Source organism: Rhinolophus sinicus, chromosome 2 (assembly GCF_057876585.1).
Source record: "Rhinolophus sinicus isolate RSI-liver-muscle chromosome 2, RSI-T2T, whole genome shotgun sequence".
NCBI classification, from domain to species: Eukaryota; Metazoa; Chordata; class Mammalia; order Chiroptera; family Rhinolophidae; genus Rhinolophus; species Rhinolophus sinicus.
In genome coordinates this window covers 6,741,108-6,768,429 of record NC_142502.1, presented here as the reverse complement: position 1 = coordinate 6,768,429, position 27,322 = coordinate 6,741,108, and the positions used below count along the sequence as shown (strand labels likewise).

Here is a 27,322-nt window from a genome sequence, read left to right as displayed (position 1 = left end):
AGACACTGTAGGTATTTCAAAAAGAGGCAATTTAATACATACACTTGTTTACAAAATTGTTGGTTGAGCAAAGGGAGACAGGCGTGCTAGAGTGAGAAGAGGATGTGTACATAAGACCAGGAAGAGGCAACTGCTCCTGGCCGGGGCTGGAGAGTCTGTTCTTGCCATGAAGTTGACGAGGCACTTCTACTGTCACTGCCACTGTTAGAACTGCACCAGTGCTACTGAGCAGGGACCAGGGGGCCTCCGTCTCTCTGGTTCGGGTAGCTAGACTTCATGATATAGGGGAAAATGGCTTCTCTCTGCTCCTGCCTTCCTATCTGGCCAATGCTGCCCACTGGTAGAGACTTGTAGAAACCTAGATGGCACAGGGCTGGGGACATGTGGTTTGCAGGTTTCAACTCCTGATGTTACAGAAGAGATTATAGAAGGACAAGTGTGTGTGTTTCAGGGTGGTATTGGAAGATGTGCTTCTTCAAAATGAGGGCGAAAACCAAGAATGAGGGTGACTTGGGGTTTGAGACACGGGAGATTCAACACAAGAAAGAGGCACTGGGAATGTTCAGTAAGGTGGAGAAAGGACAGCCCAGGGCAACAGCTGTGCATCAGGCCTAGAGATCAGCCATGCCCCACTGGAGCAGGAGGGCACAGGCTCCAGGAGGGAGGTCTCTCAGGAAGAAGGAGCAGGAACCAATCTGTGAGGTCTTTGAATGCATTGAGAGATTTATTCTGTCAGAGAGTTGGGGGGAAATTAATGATGAATTAATAAAAAACAAAGCAATGAAAACCCAAGTTCAGGAAAAACAGAATGTGAAATAAAGTAAGTATAATCATAATATAGTGTGTGGCTCAGCTTTTAAGAATAGTTACATAGCCATGAGGATGTGAATGTTGATTATTTGATTTAATAAAAATGTGACAAAACAAAGTTTGAAGGGAAAAGAGAAGGTGTGTCTGGGATGAGGGGAGAGGTGAAGAGAACTAAATCTTCATCTTTTATATTAAAAAGTCAATTGGTAATATTTAAAACTAAAAAAATCAAGAAATGTCAGTATAAAGCAAGTTGTTCAGATATATGAAGATCAATATCAGGGAAAAACAGCTGAGATAGTTGAAAATTATCTCTGAGGAGTTGCTAGAGGTAGAACAGGGTAAGGAACTTTTGTTTTTCATTATAGGTTTTGTAGTATTTAGCTTTTAAAAATCTACTTACTATATTTGGTAAAATAACATATTTTAAATCTACAAACTTCGACCAGACTGAAACATTATCACCCATGGTTTAATTATGCCAACTTGAACACTGCTTTTTATTAAACTCTTCTCAAGATCTTTTGTAGAAGGCACAATTTGTACTTCTCCAGTCTAAATAGACTTAGTGATTACTCATTTTGTGTTCCTGATTAATGGATTTCAGTTTCCCTTAAAGTCTAAATCAGAAAATAATGTTTAAATTTTTCTTCACTTGTGATACTGAAAGGACTATTTAAAGTTCCTGACACACATCTGGACAGCCTGATATTGCTTTGGATATTTCATTTATTTAACAGGCTCTCTGCTTCCAACTTTATTGCTTTTCAGATATTTTTAGTTCTCTGGCCCACAATTCCCCTATGTGTTTTGGTTTGATATCATTGTAGAGAAGGGAATAAAATAAAGAATTACAAAGATAGAAAAGAAAATCCCAGAAAACCAATAGCCATTGTCCAAGGAAAGCTGGGGATAAAGTGAGCTGGAGGAGTTTGTAGGATCCGGTCCCACAGGTAGATTTTTATACAGTAGTAAATCAGATCCCATTTGGTCATAGATCTAGGTTAATAGGATTCAAAGAGAAGTAGGGTTGAATTGTATGGGATTTGCAATGAGAGTAGAAATCTCTGATTCTGGCCTTGTATTAACAGAGCAAAACCATAGCAGGTCTCAGCTTAGTGGAATGTCTTGTTTCTTGACTTGGAGATAAATCATCTTTTCTTTGTTTTTTCTTGGTCTGCAATAATAAAAATGGAGAGGGGAGAAAGAAATTATGAGGAGGCTGAAAACCAAAATAAAGTGGATAATAAATAAATAGCACAACAAATGGGTGCAAGCTTTGTCCAGGATGAGTTTTGCAATGGGTTCTGAGTGGTGATTCTCCAAAAGAAAATGTACACAGAGCTGGGTGAGTAACTAATGTGGGTGGAGTGATTCCTAAAACTCTCTCTGAGGAGTGGGACTGACCTAAGTTCCTTATGTAAGTAAGGTACTCTACCCTTCTCTGTAATAAATAATGAGGAAAATGCCTAAATTTAATCATAAAGGTTAAAAAGGAAGATTGGAAAATCTAGACACTGTTATCATCAGTTCTCCAAATAGAATTTGAAAAATTATTTTTACCAAAGTTCATTTACTGTTCAACAGTTGGACAAGTGAAAACTCAACTAAAAAATTTGTTTAGATTGCAAGTTTTCTCAGCCATCTTGTCTTTATGAATACCAACAGGTTGCTGATTTCATAGAAATGCTGCTTTCTCCAGTTTTTTGTTCCCAGACATGTTCTCGTGACATGTTCCTGTTGATAGTAATGTTGACATACAGTGTGGGGTTGCTACTGGATCCCCAAGCTCCTTATAGAATTGCCCCCACATGGAGGTACTTAGTCCTTCCTCAGTTTCTGGACCAATTTGAGAAAGGGAGAGTAGAAGAAGCTTATCTGAATCACCCAGTGGTGCTGGAGTCCTCTCAGATTTCAGATGTAAAGGCCCAAGCAAGTCTGCTGAGCTCCCAAAGTCTTTACGCCAACAACACAACAGCAACAGCAACAGCAACAGCAAGAACAAAAGCAGCAACAGCAGCAACAACTACAACAGCAAAGGCAGCAATAATAGTAGTAATAGCAACAACAGCAACAATAGCAGCATCAACAACAGCAGGTACCACAGCAGCAACAAGTACAACAGTAGGAACAACAGCAACAACAGCAACAGCAACAGCAAAAAAAGCAGCAACAACAATAACAGGAACAACAACAGCAACAGCAGCAACAAAAATAGGAGCAGCATTAACAATAGTGACAACAATAAAAGTAGGAACAACAACAGCAGCAACAGCAGCATCAACAAAAGCAGCAGTAACAGGAGCAACAACAGCAACAGCAGTGGTAATGGCAGAAATAACAACAACAGTCGCCACAGAAAGAGTAGCAACAACAACAACAGCAGTGACAGCAGAAACAACAGCAACAATAGCAGTAGCAACAGCAGGAACAACAATAGCAACAATAGTGACAACAATAGTAGCAGCAACAACAGTAGAAACAACAGCAGCAACCACAGCAGCAGAAGCAACAATAGTAGCAACAACAATATCAGCAGCAACAAACTTGTGGGGAGTGTGTCATACATTTCTCTTTATTTAGATTTTTTTGTTTACTTTCTGAATAGGTTCATATGGTTCAAAATTCAGGAAGTACAACAAAGAATGTGTTGAAAAGTCTCCCTCTCACAGCCACTCAATTCAATGATAGCCAGTGCTAGGGTTCTTGCATATGTGTATACTTGTATATGAGATACAAGTAAATATGTGTATTTATTTAATACATATATATTTTTCACTTTCTTCCCACGAATGGTAGAATTTATATTTTCTATATTTTGCTTTTTTCGTTAATAATATATCTTGGAGAACTTTTCTTGTCAGCGTATATAAAGCTGCCTCACGTTTTTTAGTGGCTGTATGGTATTTTATTGAATGACATACCATAATTTTTGTAACTGACCTCCCAATCAGTGGTCATGAGTTTGTTTCCAGTCTTTTGTTACATTGAAAAAAAATTGCTTTAAAGAATAATCCTGTACATACGTCATTTTGCACATGTAAATTCCTAGAAGTGTGGAATTGCTAGGTAAAAGGATATGCACACTTGTAATTATTTCACTATTGTCATAGTGCCCATCATAGAGGTTTCAAATTTCTACTCCTACAGGCAATGTAGGATTCTTCCCCACGTTATTTCCTAACTCAGTATATTCCCAAGCAGTTTGGTCTTCAACAATCCAAGTGGAAATTAGCACAGTGTTCATTTGTACTTCTCTTATTATGAAGGAAGTTGAACATATTTTCATATGTTGAAGAGCTGTTTTTATTTTCATTTCACTGAATTATCTGTTTAAGCCCTTTGCTCATTTTTTTCTATTGCATAGTTGCGCTTATGGATTTGTTACAGCTCTTTGTACATTGGGGAAATTAGTCCTTTATAGAGGAGTAAATATATTCTCCACATTTGCTATTTTTAAAAAGCTTATGGTAGTTTTTCAATACAGAATTTTTAATTTTTGTGAAGGCAAACTTATTGATCTTTTTAAAAATGGGTCCTGGATTTTTGGCCATATTTACAAAGACCTTCCCCACTATAAACGTATAAAGGTATTCTCCTCTAGTATTTTCATTATTTTACTTTTATTTTGTACTCTTAAGTCTGATTTCGTTTGAATTGATCTCAATGTGTGGTATGAGGTATAGATTCAATCTCATCTTTCCTTCCCACTTGCTACAGAGTTGGCGCCAAACATGTATGGAATAATTCCTTCCGGAATTTCAGCTCCCCACCTCTGCATGTTTTCAACCTCATCAATAGTCTCAGGCAAAGTCTTCCCTTTGGTCTCGGGTAACAACAGCACCAGTCCGCCAGCAATCAAGCCAACCACAGCTGAAACCCAAACAGATGTAACCACATTCAGAAACATTCAGGCTTATAATTAGAGCTCCCCTTATTTCTTAAAAAAATGTTTTGTGTGATTTCCTATACTTACTAATTTATTTGCCATCTGACGGCCCTATTCTCCATCATAAATATTTTGTGGATCCCAAACTCCATTGGGTTACAATTCCTTATAGGGAAATGAAATACTTCACATTTTGAGTCAAAGTTATTCTAGGCTAGAGGACATTGCCACAATATTAAGATACGTCGGAGTTAGAAAATAACTCTGAAAAAAAAAAATCAACTCTAAGAAAAGAAGGAACATAACCCTGCCAATATAAAGCACTTAGTGATGAAAAGGAGTCAGAAACTTGGATCATTACTGGCAAATAAAAGTAATGAATCATGTATGAGGCAGGACAATTCAGTTCGTGGACTTGTTGCAACGATGTTGCTAACTTTTTTTGACATCAGAGGGATTATTCATTATGAATTTGTACCAACTGGACAAACAGTTAACCAAGTTTATTACCTGGAAGTGCTGCAAAGGCTGCATGAAAAAGTTAGACAACCTGAACTTTTCACCAACAATTCATGGCTCTTGCATCACGACAATTCACCAGCTCACAGGGCACTGTCTGTGAGGGAGTTTTTAGCCAGTAAACAAATAACTGTATTTGAACACCCTCCCTACTCCCATGATCTGGCCCCCAATGACTTCTTTCTTTACCGGAAGATAAAGGAAATATTGAAAGGAAGACATTTGGATGACATTCAGGACATCGAGGGTAATACGACAACAGTTCTGATGGCCATTCCAGAAAAAGAGTTCCAAAATTGCTTTGAAGGGTGGACTAGGCTCTGGCATCAATGCATAGCTTCCCAAGGGGAGTATTTCAAAGGTGACCATAGTGATATTCAGCAATGAGTTATGGAGCACTTTTTCTAGGACGAGTTCGTGAACTTAATTGTCCTACTCGGTATTACTGCATAACAGCATTCAAAAGAATAGCCAGGACTTTGGGTTTGAATTCAGGTGTTCAATAAATTCCTGTTGTTCTTTTTTTCTTTGTCTCCAGCTCTAGTTTTTTTGCATACGCTGGGAGATAGTAGTAAACATTGTAGTATTTTTGTTTCTTTAAATTCTCAATAAAGTTTTGGGGTGTTAAGTTTACATTTTTATGTATTTTTCTATAATAGAGTGCAAGAAGTGGGATGTAGGTTCTCAGTAGTTTTGGAATTACAGAAAAATGCATGCCAGCCTACATTTTTGCATCCTTAAAAAATGGTGGCATAGAGGCCAGAGTGCAGTGGTTCTGAGTGCCAGCAGCTCTGGGCACCTTTTTCCCAGCTCCGACGCCCGCTTTACTGGTCTTAGAGCCCTGAGAAGTGTTACAACCTCCCTGAGGCTCTGGACTCCCCTGTATAAACTGGGGTGATATGCCCACCTCCCAGGCTTGTTCTGAGGCTGAAATGAGTTCCTGTTTGTTAAGTAGTTTGTTGAGTAGCTTAGAACAGTGCTATGAACCAAATAGCTAACCTCTCAAATTCTCTCCAGACCTCTAAAAATGCATTTGATTTAACCCATGCAAGCAGTAAACATATTCAGCTGGCTTTGATTCTCTGACGTGAATGAATTATGAAGAGAATACAGTAGAGTAACCAAATCATCAGCCATTTGCCGCTTTTATATTTGCAAAGATTCGACTAATCAACAGGACCTTCTTTATCACTTTCTCCAGTGCTCTTTCAAGTGGGTTTGTTGATTTTCAGGCTCCTAGAGTTCTGTTTCTGGCTATTTCAAGAACACAGTTAGCGCACCGTTATGTAGAAAGGAAGGGAAAGAAGTTAACATGTAAAACTATTAGTTGTGCCTCCTGCTGGCTACTCAGATTAAAGGTTGGTGGAGGAAGTTGAAATTACTAGCAAAAATACAATGGGGAATTGTCACAGGGTTTACTTGAAATGTTGAAATGCAATTAAAATCCTTTACTTTTTCAAGGGGAAGGTGAGGTCTGAGGGAGTTTCAACAGTGGTGCCTCTGGGTCTGGCCTTTGCACTGCTTTGTCAAATAGGACTCAGAGAAACCTGAAGTATCTCGTCTCTACCCAGAAATATCCCATGGACCCGTTGATCACTCATTGCCCACTCACCTAAGGGAGTGATGGAAATGGAGGCATCTCCACCTTCGTCCCTGGAAGGAAGGAGTCCAGAGGGTGTGATGGCACTTCCTAACATGGAAAGGGGGCTCTGGGGACAGGTCTCTCAGTCAGTGTCGGGGGAAGAAGGAATCTGGGGCATGTATGTCCCATAAGCAGTGCCAGCCATTCTGCGACCATGTTATGGTTATCGCTGGATAAAGAGCTTGTGTTCTACCGTTTGGCCACGTTGTTGTTAAGTTGGAATATGGCGAAATTCATAGGGGCTGTTTCGAGGGTGAGTTCTATCAACGGTTTGGAACTTTTACTGGCAGATCTACAGCAGTGGAAAATTTTCCCTCACAAATCCCTGAGAAGAGGAAGGAGCAGAGATACTTGTGTGTGACAGAGTGAGCAGAGCTCCCCTGGGGTGCACCTGAGAGGGTCTCTTCCTTCCTCCCCCCAAATTAAGTGAGTGTCGTATGCCCCTGGGGAAAAGCGTTACATTTTTGTCAAATTAAAATGGACTCAGAATGGATCTGAAAGGAGACTGAAATGGGTGCATTGAGGCGTTCTGGCTAACATGAGAAGGTGAATGTTGTGTGTGTGTGTGTGTGTGTGAATCTGGAACTGTGTGTGTGTGTGTGCACGCATAGGAGAGGATATGTCCCGTAGCCCATAGCTGTGGGGAAAGGCAGTGGTGTTGGTGAATGAATGGAAGTGGTTCCCAGTCCCCTGTCACAGTCTGCAGACTTCTTGTTCAACACATGCCTCCAAGTGTTAACTGCTGATAATTAGATTTGTCCTTGTCACTTTCTCTCCACCAGACTGGTCAGGCACGGGAAGGCTCAGCCTTGGTGCATTCCTGCAGTGTCAGAAGGGACGTGCTGAGCCAGCTCTCCTTAATGCTAATTGCCTGAGGAATCTGAGGAAGTGGGCCCAATACCAACACAGATGTTCCATTATGCTAATACATGGTCGCTGTTTCCCAGGGTTTGAAATTGCCCTTTGCAAAATGTTAACAGCCTTTCCTTAAAGCGATGGAGTAAAGAGTTTGTATTTTTCCACATCTGAGGAATAGAGGAGGCAGAAAGAGCTTTTTGATGAAGAGACCCAAGGAGGGGTGAAAATCACAGAGGAGAGATAGGGACCTTCTTCGTCTTGCTCTTTCTTGACTTTGTACGTCTACAGGCAAGGGTCTGAATGGATTTCCATACTTGAGTATTAGTAGCTACTGACAGTAGCTACTACTAACATTACTAGTGTTACTAATACTAGTATACTAACACTAATACTATTACTAATTACTAGTCATGTTTAGTAATTACTGACAGGCATGACGCCTGTTTTGAGGTAGAAGAATGCAGGTCCCTAGAAAAATAGGTTTTCATTCAAAGACATCTCTTAGGATTTCTTACCAAAAACCAACAGTGGAAACTCTTGCCAGACGTCAGTGAGCCGGTAGACCAGGAATGGCGTGATGACGCCACCGATGTCACACATTGAGGAGCAGACAAGTACACCAAGATTCCTTAAATGCAGGAAACTGATTTCACTTTTTAACCTATCACAATACAGTAGTTATCTCCCACCCGACACCCAAGTAAATATTTCCCCAAATCATTAAAATGTCTGTGAACTGAAAACAGTGTTCACATTATTTTTAATACACATAAATGATATACGGTACACTGTTTCATTCATATTCTGTTATATTTGTTTTATATTAACTTTCTCGAAGATTTTTAATTGAGGGGCGGTTTTCACTTTCCACTTTCATCACCAACATCTCTGTTTCTATGGTTCTGTTTCTGTTGTTTCTGATCACTGTCTCCTGTGGCCATTTGGTAACCTCTCTCTTGCAATTCATTACCTTCTGTTCTCACCACAGTTTCTGTGTTTTACCCCAGCCTGTAAGTGTGAGGGTGTGACCTGGCTACTACCTTTAAATGTTCTTATCCCCTCTTACCCTGTGTTTTGAAAAGCAAGGTGTGCTCTGCTGGCACCCGGGGTAGTTTTAGTCAAGAAGCAAATGCCCCAACCACCCTCTTCATGCTGAGAAAAATGTGTGCTCACCTGATGAATGTGGGGTACAGTTCCGCGTTGACGAGGCAAACCATTTGGTAGGCCATCGTGATCCCCATTCTACCTAGGCACGAGACTGTAACTCTTAGCCATTGTAGATCTGAGGGATAAACATGCCGCTTACACATACCGAACAGCACCCCTGGTCTTCACACAGTGCTCCAGGCGGGGATTTGCACATTCCAGAACGGGACAAGAAAGCAGAATTGGTTTTTCCATAGACTCAAGATAATGTCAGCATATTTCCCACGTCTCTTTGTTTGAACTTTAGACACAGTCCTAATACTTTCTTAGCTTTAAACCTCAATCATTAATGACACCAGAATTATAGCAGTTTCCAAAGCTGGGCCAATGTTAGTCTATAGAGGTCACCCAAAAGAAATGGCAAAAATATGGGCATATTTTAAATAACTGCAAATAACTGGAGGATTCCAACAAAACTGCATGTTGGTGCAAAAGTAATTGCGTTTTAAAGGGCTAAAAACAATTGCAAAAACCGCAATTACTTTTGCCCAACCTAATAGGATTGTGCAGGTTTCTGCTCCCATTCATTGGGAAAGTATTTGAAAAGGAAAGGGCGGAACTGAATAATTGTTAATGGATGGCATTCACCTAATTGTTCTTACTGATTCTACAGAACAGTGGAGCGAGGTCAAGGGGATTGCCCAAATAATGTCTGGGAAGTGCTGGAATCAGACCAACCCTGGGCCTGCTCTACCTCAGAGCCCCGGCTCTCTGCTCTGGGCTGGCTTGACTGCCTGTAGCAGGGTCCTCCTTATCACACCAGAGAACAACTGGGTGTGATTATATTACATCAGGCATACACTGGGGTCGATTGTTCTTACAGGCAAGGTGGCCCTATGGGTTTGTCAGGAAGGTGTGAGATACTGTGTTCATTCTTTTCAAATTGATTTGGATGGTAAATTACATGGTCTTCCTGTCAAAGGATTGTGACACCCCTCTTCTTAGGATCTTGGAAAACAGGACCCCCGCTTGGCCTGACACTTACCATCAGGGATAAAAACCGAGGCTAGACAGGCTGCCCCTGCCACCACATTTGATGCAGCCCACGGATAACGGCGGCCGACGCGGTCAATGGTGAGGATGATGAGGAAGGCTGCTGGGAATTCCACCAGGGCGGAGTAGAAGAAATCCAGGTAGATATTGCTCCCTGCCAGGCCCACGTGCATGATGAGGCCCTGGTAGAGAACAGAGCCTGTGAACCTGAGTAAAGAGAAGAGCTCAGGTCAAGCTAAGCCCCAACAGCGAGTCTCCGAAAGGGGGAGACTTCTGGAAAAAATAAGAGTTGACTGTAGACCACCTTTTTTTGTCATCGCCTTATTGCTATTCCCTTCCATTGCTTTGACACTGTCTGACCCACTGCTAAGGCTGGCTGTGACCCCACAACGAGCAGAGGGGAAAAATTAGGACAGCATTCCCTGGCCAGGTTGAAAGGCAAGAACTGTCTTACTAGGATGATTTATTTAGTAAAACTCTATTGGGTTATTAGAGGTTGTTAATTATTTCTCTGTGGTCTTCTTGTACAATCGAGACCAAAGGCTTGACTACTGAATTCAAATTTTAGGAAACCAGAGCACCAAATGGGTACAGCCTTTCGTCTTGATGATTCATCTTCTGCCATGATACAAATAACGTTTTGACAATGTTTCTAGTTCTGTGGACTGAAAGTATTCATGGTCTGTCATGGAAAATATGATGATAACTGGCAAGAGTCACAATGATTCAGACTGAAGCATTTTTCATGCTATACGGTGAAGGTTGCTAAATTAATTCCCCATGACCTTTGCTTTTGTCAGTGACTATCAATCTTCCGTCAGCTGTATGAGTCACCCCTGTGCTGCACACTGAAAGCAAAGCGTGCCATACTGAAGAAGGCTTGGGCGCAGCACACAGCTCAGCGCCGAGAGCAACCTGCAGGCAGTGAAAGCGGTCACGCTCGGGCAACTGGACTGTGGAGCAGTGGGTTATTCTTGCGATTCATTCTTGTTCAAAAGGTTTTGTTTTCTCCTCCAGGTAGAAAAGGGGAAAAAAAGGCCCTTGCAATTGAGAGAGATGTACACCCATCATCAATTGATTTATACCGATAGTTCTCAATTTTGGCTATATATTAGAATCTCCTGGAGAATTTAAAAAATATTGGTTCCTGGACCCTTCCCATGACTAATTTAACAGTATCCTTGGCAGGGAGGGGGTCTGGCCTTGGTATTTGAAAATCTTCTAGGTGATTCTAAGGTGAGGCCAAGGTTAAGAATGTACTAATTAATGCTTTGGGCCTGGAAGCTGATTTCAACATCTGCCTGAGAAAAATGGTATCAGGAAAACCTGCTATAAATGAGCTGCCCTTGCTAATATTATTGATGCCATTGATGCTAAGACTGGAACTAGGCTATGCTTCGAAGGTCCTCGTGGCCTGCCCCTTAATGTGCATGACTGAGGTTAAAAGGATGTGGAGAGATCTGTGAGAAAATATTGTGAAAAATATTCCTTACCAGTTGTACATCAAGATCAAAGTGTGTTTCCTTATCTGAGGGGTTCTGACCAAGTCAAGAAATGAAGGATTCATCTTTCCCCCGATTTCCTCATCAGGTCTGAGGCTCTAAGAGTAGAAACAACAGGAACAGCTTTATGTATTTAATGATGGTGTCCCTGGGTCATGCAGGAGTCACGATAGTGCCTTACACTTGCGGAGTATTTACGTGCCCAGGACTATGCTAAGCCCTTCACACGTATGAGCTCCTTTAGTCTTTACAATGATCCTAGAAGGTAGGGTCTATGCTTTTCACCCCATTTTACAGAAGAGGAAGATGGATACACGGAAGTTAGGTAACTCATGCACAAACACAAAGTGATACTATATAGGTAAAGCACAGTGGGGTAAATCGAGGCCCATGTGATGGTGTGTGAAAGATCGAGAAACTAGGGGACGAAATCTCTAGTGAGACGAGCAATGACCAGACTTATTGCCTTTACATGAACTCTTAACTCTGGCGAGACAATGGCTCATGAGTGCTTTGTTCCCTGACCAATGTCTGCACAGGTATAAACCTAAAGGTTGATGCTATGCTGGTCATTAGTGGAAAAGAATGTGTATTCCAACCACCCAGAAACCAAAGAGGAAGGGAAGAAGAAAGGCTTCTGGGCCCCAAATCCTCATTCTAAGTAAAATCTTAAATTCTCATGGGTTACCCATCATAGATCCTCATTCAGAAATGATTTATTCTTATTTTGACATAATTTGCTAATACATTTTTCTCTTTTCCAGCCCCTGTCAGATGAAAAGATTTAAGTTAAAGGTGTAAGGTCTACTAACGGCAAAACAAAAGGCGGAGAAAACGGACACCTCAGTAACTCGTTCTATTCAAGAAGGCAGAGGATCGCTTAAGACATCTCAGGACAACTTCTATCCAATTTTTTTTTTAACTCTAAGAAATTATTGTGTTTGAAAATCTGTTTTACTGATCTGGGAATCCCCTCTGGGGAAAACCCCCTTCCCTGAGGATGCTGACGGACACACAGGTAAACAAGACGTCAGGTACTAAGGCGTGAGTGGCTAGCACAGTCTTGAGAAGCACAAGCCAGAAGCTCCTCCTTCGAATTTTACATGATTTTTGGTTTCCTTCTAGTTTTATGTTTTTCCATCTGCTTAAAATATCTGTCCGGGGAACCAATAATCTTCGTACAACAGAAATACAGTCAAAGGTGGCACCCCTTTGAGACAGTGCTTGGAATTCCCAACCTAATACTGCAGCAGCTGGCTCACCTGAAGAGAAGCAGGTAGAGATTTTCCGTTTTTCCTTGCGATGTATTTAATGACTGTCATGGCTTTAGCATTTTTGTTCTGGGAGATTAGCCACCTCGGAGACTCAGGTATGCACCTAGGGTACAGTACAAGTGTTATGAGCACAAGTTATTAAGTGGAGGGGAAATCTTCCTGAACCCTCTCCCCCCTCCAGCGGCCATAATCAGATTTCTGTGACGGGTCTTGCACAGTGAGGTTCGGGTGGGTCTACAAAGGAAATGAAATAGTGCGGGGGCTGCACAGCTCAGGAAACTGTCTATGGAATGGAAAGACAGCTTGCCGAGTGGGAGAAGATCTTTACAAATCATGGATCAGATATGAGGTTAATATCTAAAATACATAAAGAACTCATATAACTGAATGGCACAAAAACCCCAAACTGATTTAAAAATGGGCAGAGGATCTGAATAGACATTTTTTTCCAAAGAGGACATGCACATGGCCAACAGGTACATGAAAAGATGCTCAACATCACTCACTATTAGGAAAATGCAAGTCAGAACCACAGGGAGATACCACTTCACACCTGGTGGGGTGACTGTTATGAAACAGACAAAGATAACTAATGTTGGCGAGGCTGTGGAGAAAAGGGAACCTTGTGCCCTATTGGTGGGATTGCAAATTGGTGCAGTCACTATGGAAATCAGTATGGCGGTTCCTCAAAAAATTAAACATAGAGCTACCTATGAACTAGCAATTCCACTTCTGGGTGTTTATTTGAGGAAAACAAAAAACCACTAACTCAAAAATATATATGCACCCTCATGTTCATTGTAGCATTACTTACAATAGCCAAGATATGGAAGCAACCTAAATGTCCATCAATGAATGAATGGATAAAGAAAATGTGATATACATTATATATACACATATAATGGAATATTATTTAGCCATAAAAAGGAATACGATCTTGACATTTTGACACATGGATGGACATTATACTAAGTGAAACAAGTCAGACAGAGAAAGACAGAGTATGATTTACTTATATGTGGAATATAAATAAAGAACAACAAAAAAACCAAATTCATAGATACAAGGAACAGACTGGTAGCTGCCAGAGGCAGGGGGTGGAGGGTAGATGGGTGAAGGTGGTTAAAAAGTACAAATTTCCAGTTGTAAAATAAGTAAGTCCTGGGGATGTAATGTAGAGCAGGGTGACTGAGTTAACAATGCTGTATTCAATATTTAGAAGTTGCTAAGGCAGTAGATCTTAAGTCCTCACCATAAGAAAAACATTTTTATAAAATTGTGCAGGGGAATATATAAGTCTTTCCTCCTTCAAATGCTGACTTCTACTCAGCCCTGTGCAAAAGCCTTGGTCCCCTCTCCAGAGAGTTCCCGTTGGAGCTACAGGAAGCAAACCACAGAGCAGGGTATGGCTGAATACCCAGGTCTGGGCTACAGGGGGAGGCAGGTCAGCTCAGGTGGGCACCAGGCTTGTTACTGTGGGAACTGACAGGCAGGGTGGAGGTGGAAGTATGCAGACCATCATGGGGGAAAGCAAATGTTTTAAACTTTAAAATTTTATTTTAGGTGTGTTTTTCCAGGACCCATCAGCTCAAGTCAAGTAGTTGTTTCAATCTAGTTGTGGAGGGTGCAGCTCACAGTGGCCCATGTGGGGATTGAACTGGCAACCTTGTTGTTAAGAGCACCTTGCTCTAACCAACTGAGAAGCAAATGTTTTAGATGGATATTATTCTGAGAGCTGATTTTTTAAAGTAATGAGATAAGCATTTGGGATCAGATGGTGGGAGAATTTTTCAGCCAGGCTGCACACATTCAGCTTGACCTAGCAGGACAAAGGGAGCCCCTGTATGTCCTTGAGCAGGACTACAGCCACTTGGGTCTGTGTTGGGAGAAGATGTTTTGAGTGCTGGTTCAGGGTAGATGGGAGGAAGAGGGACTGTGAGAAAGGAGGTGGCAGGACTGCTCCAGTTATAGTTCCAGGGAAGAGTCAGGAAGGCCCCCGCTGGGTCATCACTCAGGGAGAGAAGGGTTGCTCTGAGAGGCAGGGTTCAAAAGGAAATCTGATGCATGTTTCTGTGGGAGTGTGATGGAGAGGAGGGGTCCAGGACAATTCCTCGGTGAAGACTGGACATCAGGAACAGAAGCTCAGTGGCAGTCAATCCACAGCTCACAGCACGGTCCTCTCTGCTGTGACGTCACAGGGACATTTTTCTAGATCACACTTGGCATTATGTTCAGCTCTGGCCGCCTACAGTTCAGGAAGCAGAGTCAGTCTGGCTAACTGTTACCTGAGGCCCAAGAAGGTGAAGGACTTGGGAACCAGGTCAGAGGAGGTAGGAGCCGGAAATGGTTAGCCTAGAGGTGGAGGGTCTGGATGGATTCTGAGAGGCATATCCAAATAGTTGAAGAACTGATGGGTAGAATAGAAGGTAAAGTAACTTTTTGAAGCTTTAAGTGCAGAATTAGGAGCACTGGTTAAACTTGACAGGAATGTAAATTGTGGCCCAATGAACCTTCTCTTGATCCTGAGCTTTGGGTTCTGCAGTAGAACGGCTTGCTTGATGCAAAGTAAGCATTATCCATGACAGTGCTCAAGCAGAGGCTGGATCATCATCTGTGGGATCCTTGCCCTGGACAGGAAGCTGGGCGGGAGGGCCCCTAATGTTACCTGCCCCCAAAGAGCTGACAGCTTACTGGGGCACACAGTCAAGTCATGCAGTGTCAAGAGGACAGTCAATGCCAACAAGCAGTGAAATGTGAAGGCTGCAGAGGTGTGTACACAATGCCATCAAATGGGACAGAGGCCCCGCCTGGGCAGGCTGACCAGGGTCACCTTCAGGGAAGGTGAGGCTTGCACAGGGTTCCTCCTCCTGTGATTCCACACCCCCTCTGTCCCTGTAACTCCTTTCATGCCGATGGTGCCACCTCATTCTTCAGTCCTGGCTCCTTGTCCTTACGTTGGCTTTCAAAACTGGTGTTCTGTCCTGTTCTGCCCCATCCCCTTCCTCTCCCTGTCCTGCTCATTGTCTCGGGGTGAACTCATCCATCCCCACAGTTACAGTGAAGACGTGACTCTCTGCACTTGATGTCCTTCCAGCACCTGAAGTTCTGCCTACCCAAAGCTCACGTCACCTCCTTCCCTTGGACACCCGCTCCTCCTCCTGTGGTCCTTCTGTCTCTGAACGACATACCTGTCAACACGCAGACACACAGCCTACACTCTGGGTGCCATCCACACGGCACCTTCTCTCTCTAGACTTCCACATTCAGTCTCTCACCAAGCTCTGTCATCGCCACCTTATTGTCTATAATTTTTTCTTCCTCACACCTACAACTTCTGTCTTAATTCAGGCTCTTATCCTCTCTTGCAACGATTATGGCAATTGTCTCTCACCTGATCCCCTTGCCTCCATTCTTCCACCAAAACACCTGTTTTCTACTCTGCATCTTGAGTGATCTTTTGAAAACGTCCCATCACAGAGCTGGCACAATTATAAGTCAATTCAATGTGACTCTGTTGGGTGAAAGTGGCAAGAAGAAGTGCTTCAGAAGAGGTCAGAACTTGGACAATAGATGGGCCTTTCTGTCACGCTAAGGTATAAGGCCTTTATTCTGAAGGGAACAAAACTATTGAGACTTTTAAGCTGGAGAGTTACATGGTGGAACTGGATTTTAAAAAAAGGATCAGAGGCTGGTAAAGCAAATGTCAAAGAGACCAGTTCTGAGTCTATCACAGCAGTTCAGACAAGAAATCATGAACTCCTGATGGGAATAGGAAAAAAAGGGGTGGATTCAGAGACACAAAAGAGGTAGAAATGGACATAAAGAGGGAGCTAAGGATCACTCTCAGAGTTTTACTGGCTTTTGGAGGAGAAACAGTCTTCCTGGGAAGGTTGAGATATTTATTTCTTAGACAACCCTGGGAAGAACAAGTGAAGATGCCCAGAAATGAAATACATGGGTTTGTTGCATGGGAGAGAGCTTGGTTGATAATCCAGTATCCTTCTTGCTTTATTTCAGGTGACATCACATTAGAGGTTTTCGATAGTTTTTGCTGTCTCTACTGTTTTCCACGTTTCCTGTGGGCAGGGTGACAGGCATATTTCACTTGCCCTGGAAACTATGATTGATTGGTATGGTCTGTGTGCCATGTTGGCCTTATCTGGGATAAAGACTGCTGTGATTGATTGGGGATGTCTGTTTTGGGCATGCATATAGGGAAGAGGTGACACAAGTGTCATGCTCTGCCTCTCTAAAGTTTTCTCTGAAGAGGGACAGAATAAGAGCAGTAATATTGTCAGTCTCTTCAAAGGGTACCACAGCCACTAGAAGCTAATTTAAACACCACATAAATAATGTGAAAAATGTAAGATGCACGTTATAAAACTCTTAAGGCCAAAGTGAAGGGACATTTGATTTCCAGAGGGGGGACAGACTGACAGCCTTGGTTTTTATCCCTGAAACATGGACCTGAGCTTCCCGTGAAACAAGACAGTGAAGGAAACCTTAGAATTCAGAAAGATGCTGGGCATTACGGAAGACAGAAATAAAATATTTCAATTTGTTTCCTATTTGTTCCAAACAGACTTACCAATAATAGAGCAAGAAGCAGAAGTTGGGCAGAGTAACTGTGAACTGCAGCCACCTCCAGTGAGGAAGCGCGTATGCCACCCCAGCAAGCACCAGGAGCCCGACGGTAAAGGCAACTTGGTAAAAAATCCCCACTGTTCTCCGGTAGCTCAGCCCGACAAATTCTGTAACTGCAGAGAGAACCCATGTGGTCAGCGCAAGTCAGTACAGCAATGAGCTGGCTGTCCAACTATGCAGAAACTAGAATGCCAACCTCAAGAAAGTAGTCCAAATTCTAGAATTTTCTATATAGCTCTCTGAAAGTTTTAAATGTTCTTTAGAACCTATTTTGTTAGAATTATTGCGGTTGCATTAATTAACTCTTTTGCTGCATTAATTGATTTCAAGTGTTTTTTTTTCCAAAATATGTCAGAAATCCACACAAAAAACAAAAAGTTGATATTTTGACTATTTTATGCATTTAATAATAACAATTTGAGCTGCTTTGAATATGAATGACATTATTTTATGTATAAAAATTTCATATATATTCATTTGGATATATCCGACTATCATGGTAAAAGGATTAACATAAAATCTTATAATCCCACAATAGATGGTGGTGAAAGGCCTGCCAAGAGGAGCAAAACTTGATTTATAGAACAATATCATGGACAAGTGCAATTGTATTTTGGATACATAAAAAACTTTGACCTAGAGTAATAAGGCAGTGATCATTTAAGACCTGAATAAATGAACCAAACATTAAGTTTAGATTGTAGATGATTTCTACGTAACTGAATACAATACAACTTGTTCTCTTGTATGAGTTGAACATTTCCTTAGCAATCCTGTTAATGTGTGGAAATGGCTTAAAAACCTAGCAATGAGTTTCCAGCTGGCTGGAGTCAGCTAGTTCTGGCTTGCAAAAACTGATCTTCAAGTTTTCTGGAATTTTGCAAGCTGGTTGTTAAACCCATTGATGTCTTAAAAATCTGTCATGGTGGGGGTAGTTACAACCTAGAAATCCGAAAACACCGTAAATCAGAGTTTTTATTTTCCAAGAGCCAGTTTATCAGCATACCACTGCACATGGGATAATAATCAGCTTTATCTCATCCCATGACTACATCGTGGCAGATGTATGAAGTCTGTGGTCCATGAATTTAAGGAATAGTTATGTTTATATCACAAACGTACTAGAATTGAAATTTCAGATATTCCATGAGCCACACAATTTTTGTTTTAAATGTTTGGCAATTATGTTAAAGACTTCAATCATTTATAAACCAAATAGAAATGCATCCTAAAAATATTTCTATAAATTACTGTGAATTATCCCGAAGTGTTTTATAACAGCATTAAACAAAATCATGCAAGTGCCCAATATATAGAAATGTCTATCTTTCAAAGTGGTTGGGTCACGGATGGATCTGAGGATGGGATAGCACAGTCTCGTAGCAAGGGGTATCTCCAGGACATCCAGAGGGAGTGGAAAAGAAATTAATGGGAGAAGGCGGAAATTAACTGTTGCTGAAATTTAAATGTACAGAATTGAATTCTACATAGTATGTGTTCTAGAAACCAAGTTACTGATGGAATAACTGTGTACATTAATTCCTTTGTTGACCAAACATAGATTAGGTGCCTGCCATGACAGGCACCTAATAGTATCAAGCACTTTCTTTTCTTTATCTCACAGAATTGCCCTAATTAACTTTGCAGGTAAAATTTTAAGAAGCACACATATTCCAGATCTCTCGTGTGCCACGAGAGCTTTATTATTATTTTTTTCAATTTCAGTGTTCATCTCTCTGGGTATGGATGCTATTTGAATGTAGCTGAAGGGAAAGTAATGATGGGATAATTTCCTAAGATCTAATAATGGCGGTAATTTTTCTTAATATTGCTTTAAAGATATTATGCTATCAGAATTCAAATATTCTCCTATACTCTGTGGAGCTTAAGCTTCACTCTGGCTCCTAATAAATAGGATGTAAATGATATTCCTGGTCCTGCAAATGGATGAGGAGCCTAGATTGACCATCGCACTTATATTCTCAGTTCCCTGTATATAAATTGAGGATAATTATGGTTTACTAGAATAGATTTGTGCAAAGTATTAAAGTCCCTTATAAATGTAACATATCTCTCATCATTGAATTTTCTTTATGTATAGGCCTGGTTGGCTACATTTTTCTGTCTCTGCAACACCCCAGGGTACAGAAAACACAAATTCCTAACGAGTTATGTAAGAATCTGGATGGCATGTTTACCCTCATTTCTGACTTCATTGTTTTCTTTATAGGTGGAATGCAGAATGAGTTGATTGAAAAGATTTTAGAAATTCTTTTGATACAGGAAAAAAAAAAAATCTCTCAACACTGTCTTGAAGCTGAGTCCATTTTTCCACACAGCAATCCCCGACCTGACTATATTTTGGCAGCAATGACCCTTTGTTCCCCCAGCTGCAATCACAAGCATTCTTACTCAGGATGTAGCCGATTAACCAGCTTGCCTTGCTGACCAGTCCCTGGATCAAGCGAAAAATTAGCATCCATGTGTAGGTTGGGGAAATGGCCATGAGAACTCCAGATGTAGCATTTATGAGGATTGTCACCAAGAGGCAGAGTTTACGGCCAAACCTGCTAGGAGAAAAACAGAGAGAGAGAAGAGAATTATATTAGATGTAGGAAGGTTGTAGAACTTTCATGGAAGCTATGGAAATCTAAAGTGGAGGTTAACTCTGAATTACGGAAATTCAGGAAGCATGGATTAATACCCACCAAGAGAGTCTGACTTCAGGTTCAAGAGTTTTCAAGACTTTTGGTCAGTGCACACCACGCATACATTTTAAGCATAATAGGCCCTTCCCCCAGCACTGGGGGCACTTTCCCAGTCCCACACTGTGGAGCGCATTCAGGGAGGGGGCGATTCTTCCAGGCCACCCAGTGCCGAATGCCCTAGGGGCTTGTCTAGGTCTTCCATCACCATATGAGCTGGGGCCTCTGCACCAACAGTCTCAACCACCTGCCCACCCAAGCGTTTTCTCCTTGGAGAAAACAAAATTCAGTGTTTGGTGTACTCCCCCATCCCTTTTAAACTCTGCTCTTGGACTTTGTGGAAATGGTCTTTTGTGTCTCCTGGTCTGTCAGTCACCTCACATGTTGCCACCCCATAGGACCTTTGTTATGGAGTTCCCTAGAAGGATAGCTACCACACATTTTATTTGACAGTCTTAGGTTTATCAGTGTAGAGACCTGGAGACAAGTGTCTCAGTACACAGAGCAGAGGAAAACCTGGAAGCCTGGATTGAACCTTACCACTTACTATGGTTTCAGGTGAGTTATTCAACCTTTCTCAATTTCTTCCGGAAGAGAGCTATTGGACCCAGATGACAAGAGGATTAAGAGAGATATTCCATGTAAAGAACTTGGCAGAAAGCCCTCCTTCCCCCCGCCCCTTCCTTCTGTTTGCAAAGCTGGCTCTCAGAAAGTTGACTTGGGGCTCAGCACTCTTATGTTCACATTTTTATCATGATCTCCGGGTTTTGTTCTAAAAGATGCCCTGATTAGCTCTTAATGGATATTTTAATAATTCTTCATAGAAAGCAAGATTTTATTAAATCTTTGTTTGCTTCAAACTGAATAGTCATTAGAGCTTCATGTCAGTAACATTGCACATTCAGGGGTGGTGGCTGGACAGTTGTGATTGCAGCTTTTCTTTTATTTTTAAAAAAATTTTCAATTACAATTGACATTCAATATTATATTAGTTTCAGGTGTATAACATAGCAGCTAGACATTTCTATAACTTACAAAGTGATCCCCTCAATTAGTATAGTATGACACCATATGTAGTTATTACAATATTATTGACTATATTCCCTTTGCTGTACTTTACATCCCCGTGACTACTTTGTAACTGCCAATTTGTACTTCTTAATCCCTTCACCTTTTTCACCCAACCCCCAAACCCCCTTCCATCTGGCAACCATCAATCTATGACGCAGAAAAACTTCACTGGGGACGTGATCCAAATAAGGATACAATGCTATTTTAAAAAAATAAGTCATGGCTTATTTTGGAGATCTAGAATAATGGTTTAAAACTTTTCCCCCTGCAACAAAACCCCTTCAGTGGTTCAATGAAAACAGAGATAAAGCAGGGGGGTGACTTCTTAAGTACTGCTGGCTTCTTAAGTCCTTAACTGCTGCTAACAGAATATGGCCCAAGGTCAAGAGCATCTCATGGGAATGGTCAGAAATGCAAACTCTCTGGTCCACTCCAGACCCGCCAGATCAGAACAAGTATCCTAATAAGATCACTGGGGGAGTGGGGAGAGGGGGTTTATATGCACATTAACATTGGAGAAGAACTGCTTTCATTTCTCTGAGCCTCAGTTTCCTTATTTCCAAATTGGGGATAATAAAATCTCCTTTTAAAGGCTGTTACCGTGTTTCCCCGAAAATAAGATGTAGCTGGACCATCAGCTCTAATGAGTCTTTTGGAGCAAAAATTAATACAAGACCCAGTCTTATTTTACTATAATATAAGACCGGGTATAATATAATATAATATAATATAATATAATATAATATAATATAATATAAACCTGGTATCACATTAATTTTTGCTCCAAAAGACGTAGTAGAGCTGATTGTCCGGCTAGGTCTTATTTTCGGGGAAACAAAGCATGATCCTAACTTAAATAAACACATGAGGATGCCCAATACACGGACTGGCATATAGTAGGTGGTGGAGAACTTGATTTAGAAGCTTCCACAGAGCTGGTAAGTTTGACTGTGACTGCTGGGACTTTGATTCTGCTTTGCTCTAGTTCCACCAGGAAATCCAGCCCCTGCGGTACAGGCTCTTGAGAGCTGATTATTAGATTTTCGGAAAATTTGTGAGCTAATTGTTAAACACAGCCATTATTAAAAATTAAATTATACACTTACAATTAAGTAAATTATATTAAAAACAAGTGTAATAAGTATGCAAAATTTATTGCTTCCTAATTGTTTCACTGTGTTTGACCGTTATTTGTGCTCACAGTGTTATTTACAGCTGTGTCTGTATGGTGGGAATAACATCTGATGGTGCATATTTTCGCCAACTCTGTGTTCAGTGACCTCAGTTGGGTAGCTCGCAATGGACCACCATGGGAGTATTTACACCATGGAAGTCAGCAAATGCTACAAATTGGGACTTTTCCCCTCAGAGAGCCAGTTGTCAAACATTTACAGCATGCCACTAAATATAGCACTTGTAGTTGCTGATAAATAGAGTAAAAAATCTTGAATTGGTGAGAGATTCCATTTTTGGGTCAGGTGACACTCAAAATCATCCTTTAGGAGGTTATGGGTGATGAAATAAATTAGACATCTAATAAAAGGTTTATTTTCAAATTCTCTAACATATGTCTCCCTTCCCTCCCCGTCCCTTCCCTTCTTCTTCCTTCCGTTCTTCCTTCTGTTCTTCCTTCCTTCCTTCCTTCCATTTGCAAAGCTGACCTTCAGAAAGTTGGCTTGGTGTTAAGACTCAGTATTCTTATTTATAACTTTTTAATCTCCTCCTAATCAACTGTCAGGTTATATGTTAAAAATTTGTCATAGAAAACAACCTATTTTATTTAATGTTGGTTTAATCTATAGCATAAAATGGGTTTCCATGAGATTCTTGTATAAAATTTGAAAAATGTTCAGAAATAGCATTAATTATGCAAAGGTAATTGCCTTTTTTTGAACTCTATGGTGGTTATCTTATTGCACACTCTTACATGCATACACAAATAGAACAGAAGAAGGGGCAACAACCGACAGAACTTCAGATAGTTTAAGAAAAAACCCCACAGAGATATGTACACAGCTTTTTGGGGAATAATAATGAGTAATCAACTTTACACAGGAGAATTAAACAATATGAGCAAAATAATGAAGTCATCTAAGAAGGTGGATAATTGACTGGGGGTTATAAGTCAGGAATGCACTGTCAGTAGAGAATTATAACCTGTCTCCAACTCTGAGTGGGATGAGAATAATTAACTCATTTACTTAACCAGCTGTGAGGCTCTGTTACCTATTTGCTCGCTTCCGTGCAGGTGAGTTGAGTGTTAGTGTCTGCGTCTGATAGTGAAGGAGGGAGTGGAGAGGGAACGAGGAGCCAGTGGGTTAGACAGCCACACACGGGAGCAACACAGACTCTGGACGGCCCCTTGCCAGTGTGTCTCTCCTGACTTAAGGGGTCACCTCCAAACAACTGTCCTCAGTTATGCAGCAATAAAAATAAAGGTGAATGAACTTCCTCTACTCAAGTCTCCCACAGAATCCCAGAGAGAGCCTCGAAGGGAAGCTGCACAGACGGTTATAGAGGTGGTGTGATAGATGGAGCTACCTGCGGCCCAGCATCTCAAATGTCCCCCTTCCACTCCCCTGCTTTATAATGGGCTGGGCTGTGAAAATGCAGATGCCCCTGGGGATGTGACAGATTAAGCCATCCTTACCAATCTTTAACACATTTGTAAATTTTAATCCAGCCTGACAACATAAGAGAACCAGAGAAAATGTTCGGTTTACATTTTATATTATACTCACAGGTTTGGGTTTATCTATGTCTTAGATATAGTTGGGGAGCAACAAGCATAAAGTATATTTACATTACCATTTATCTACCACTAAAATGACATATATTTGTATATTACTATCTCACTAGGTGACTGATGATGAAAGAAAACAACACTGTTCAAATGTTGAGCAGGGCCTGGCACATGGAAAATAGTCCATAAACAGTTGGCATTGTGTGCATTGAATAATTAGCTCTGATGGCCAAGTTATCTAAAGTGCTTATCAAGTTAAAACAAACTTTTCTGTTCCTTTCCCTTTGAGGACTCCTAAAAATATCTAATTGGTCATCAACAGAGTAAAGATGCAAGGTAGAAGGAACTTCCAGCACAGTGAATCTGGGATTCTCTAATGATGGATAATAAAATGTATGGGATTACTCCGAGTCACTGAATATTAGCCCCTGCACACACAGACTATCTGAGTGGACCATCTCCTGGCCCTTCCACGTGGAACAGTCTTTCCGTATCTCTCTCCAGGGACACTGACATTATGGAAATGGATAGTTACCTCTCTCAGTGCAGACAGACCCGCTTCCCTTTCACCAAATTTCATCCTAGGTTCCATACTTATAATTACATCTGGCCTCAGGGCCCCAATTCAGGAACCCTGCAATCCCACGGGCCAACGTAAGGACAGCAGGAGGGCGAGTCTGCTCTGGCTCTGGGACTATGAGAGGCAAGAAAAGGAGGGGCAGCTCAGAGGTCCTCAAAGAACGAGACGGGACTCCAAAAGGGATCAAACCACCTATTAGTCTTCCTTTGTGCTCTAGGCTTCTGGGTAGCCCCCCAAGGGAAACCTGTGGCCTAATACTGAAACACCCCTCTATGACCCAGCGCACTGGAAAATAACAGCATTGGCCATGCTTATCCATGCAAAAGAAAAAGTCTGAGATTGTCAAGACAACCAATGGTGGGCCAGGCAATTGTAGTCTGTCTGAGTGGGAAAGGATGGTATTCAAGCAAGGACAGGTGAACTCAAGTGCTTTCAGAACCTGTGGCACCCACCTGTCTGCTATGTAGCCGATACCGACGGACCCGATAAAAAATCCTACATTCACTGCCGATTGAAACAGGTCCAGCATCCAGGAGTTGGCACACACTAGGTTAAACTGCCGAAGGGCAAGAGGGGTTCCAAATCAGGAGAGAAAGAAAATAAAATCCTGTTAGACACAACTCAGCCGGGGGACTCGTTATGTATCCTGGACATTGCACAGATGTAGCTGAAAGGCCATAAACTCAGTTTTCTTGCTATTACGTTAACTTTCTCTACCCGACCAGAAGATTTGTCCCACAATCTATGTAGCATTCCATTTGGCAGTATGCCATTAGGGTAAACTCTACTGGTGGCTAAATCAGCTGAAACTGGGTAATCTTCATTTATGCACAAAACCATTTTCTTTCTAATTTTCATACACAGAGGCAAATAGTTGTCTGAACAGGATACAAATGGTGCCCCGAGGAGGCTGGGCTGTTCAGTGTCTCTTTGCTGTCTCTTCAGTAGCTGGGAGATTAGGAACCTTTGCAAAGGCTGTTTGTTACCTTTGCTCTCATTTGGAACCACAGGCAGTGTCTAGCTAGACAGGTGCTAGCCTGGAAGTCAGGAGATCCGATTTCTAGGGCTCACTGCTAACTCTCTCACTCCGTGGCCTTCAGCAAAATGTTTCTCTGCTCTGGGCCTGTTTCCTTACCCCTGTATGAAGGAATGAGACCAGCCATGCTGAAAAACCTCTTTGAGTTGTATGGTGTTAAATCTGGTCTTCCACATTTCACGGAACTTTTAGACCAGTTTAGATCCTTAAAAAAAGGCTCCTGTAGCTAAATGTCTGTCCATACAGAATATCTTCACATTAGCCAAGCAATCTTTTTAAGTTAAGCTAGGCAACTGGCTTTCTCTGTATTTTCAGAATAATTGCACCACCTCATTTTGCTTTTCCTCTAATAAAAACAAGTCTTCACAATTAGATGTTAATGTTGGCTGTAGTTTTTAATAACACAATAGTACCCTAGCATAAGCTCCAATGCCAAATGGTTTAATACGGACACTCTGACCACACTGAATAGAAAAGATAGCGATTAAGAGAAAGTATATCGTATCACAGTAAGGCCCCGTTCAGGTGAGTTCCATGAGCTTTCAAGTGTTCATCTGCATGATGGAAGAATGGAAGGGGAGGGAGGGCTTCCAGAAAAAGAGGAGGCTTGCAAATTTCCCCGTTCCTGGCATTATTTCCAGCAATTCTCCTATGCTTTTGCTCGTTTCTTACTGCTGAGAATTGCATACATGAGAAGCATTATTGCCTAAATTGGATCAAGTTTTACCTGCTCCAGACAAGGAAGAGGCTGCACGTTTTTGTCGGAAATTAGGATTTTAAAAGATATGTTGAGTCCAAAGAGCATGTGTGGGCCTTCCTGGCTTCTTCCTGAAGAAAAGCCTCACTATTTGCTCTGTCGTTTCTAAGACCTGCCTCACTTACCTCAGTCACGATGGAGGAACCGGGCGTGTCGTACACCCATCCGTGCAGACAGGGGCCCAGTGGCAGGTGGCTCCTGTTGGAGGCCAGACTGGCCAGCGGGTCCACGCAGCCCAGGGCGCTCTGGTTCCAGTCCACCTGGTAGCTGCGGCACTGGCGGGGGAAGGCCTCGCCCTCCGGCCCCGGGTCCGGCACCGTGAAGTTCAGCTCCTCTGCCAGGCTCCACCCGCACCGCCGGCTCAGCTCGGCCACCCCGGGGCTCAGGCAGCGGTGGTCCGGGGTGAAGCCCAGGAAGACGATGCCCACATAGACGGGGGCAAAGGAAGCTGAGAGCAGAGCTAAGAGGAAAAACGTCTGTCTCTGGAAAAAGCAAAATTCCCCTATGTGCTCCAGAATGTCATCCACCGTCGGCATTTTTACCGGAGGCAAGAGACGTCTTGATGCTTTCCCCCTGCCTGGGACAAGTGGAACTTGAAAGAGAGGCTGTGGCCAGCTCAGCACAACTCTTGACCAAAAGTCAAAGGGTGAGCGTGAGTTTAGAAAGAGCAGCCTTTGGTCCAGACCTTTTCGTGCTCAGGCTAATCTCCAGCCGAGCAGTTCTCCGGTGGGTGTGCGTCCTGCCGCTCCCCTGAAGCGCCCTGAGCAAGTAGGAGGGCGAGATGCTGTGTTTGTTGTAACATCACTCTCTGCTAGTATGTTGCTACCTCATACCAGCACCACAAACAATCCTTCCTCTGTCTCACACAGTGAGAAATCTGACCGCTTTCACATATCACAGACCTGTTAATCTTCCCGAGTTAACTAGGTGTCGGGAAATGAATATATTCCTGTCTCCCCCACACAGCCCACTTTTTCTCCAAGTGCCACAGAGAACGCACACGCATTTGGCTTTGCTTCACTGGTGTAACGGGACTCGTGGTCTTGGGTCAGAGCCCGTGTCTGCGTTCAAGGTGGTTTGCAACTTCTACCAC

General features: G+C 42.0%; 1 protein-coding gene and 1 long non-coding RNA gene across 4 annotated transcripts; one reads left to right on the top strand and one right to left on the bottom strand.

The window, feature by feature from the left end:
- Positions 1 to 12: 12 nt before the first annotated feature.
- Positions 13 to 27,017, bottom strand: SLC22A2 (solute carrier family 22 member 2). 3 transcript variants are annotated; one of them, XM_019749748.3, is made up of 11 exons: positions 26,355 to 27,017; positions 24,889 to 24,992; positions 19,750 to 19,907; positions 17,282 to 17,450; positions 12,682 to 12,796; positions 11,411 to 11,517; positions 9,910 to 10,124; positions 8,892 to 8,964; positions 8,234 to 8,346; positions 4,584 to 4,683; positions 13 to 1,987 (listed from the first exon to the last, which is right to left on the bottom strand). In XM_019749748.3, the coding sequence occupies exons 1-11, from the start codon at positions 26,763 to 26,765 to the stop codon at positions 1,921 to 1,923; spliced, it is 1,632 nt and encodes a 543-aa protein (XP_019605307.3). In that variant the 5' UTR covers positions 26,766 to 27,017; the 3' UTR covers positions 13 to 1,920. The 3 variants fall into 3 exon arrangements, with proteins under 3 accessions (XP_019605307.3, XP_019605297.3, XP_019605305.3); XM_019749738.3 differs by having other exon boundaries at positions 8,892 to 9,000; positions 26,355 to 27,013; XM_019749746.3 differs by having other exon boundaries at positions 8,892 to 9,000; positions 19,750 to 19,904; positions 26,355 to 27,005.
- Positions 10,599 to 12,683, top strand: LOC148758734 (uncharacterized). The gene is made up of 3 exons (XR_016020035.1): positions 10,599 to 10,880; positions 12,184 to 12,437; positions 12,545 to 12,683. It is a non-coding gene; the product is annotated as an uncharacterized LOC148758734 (long non-coding RNA).
- Positions 27,018 to 27,322: the final 305 nt, after the last annotated feature.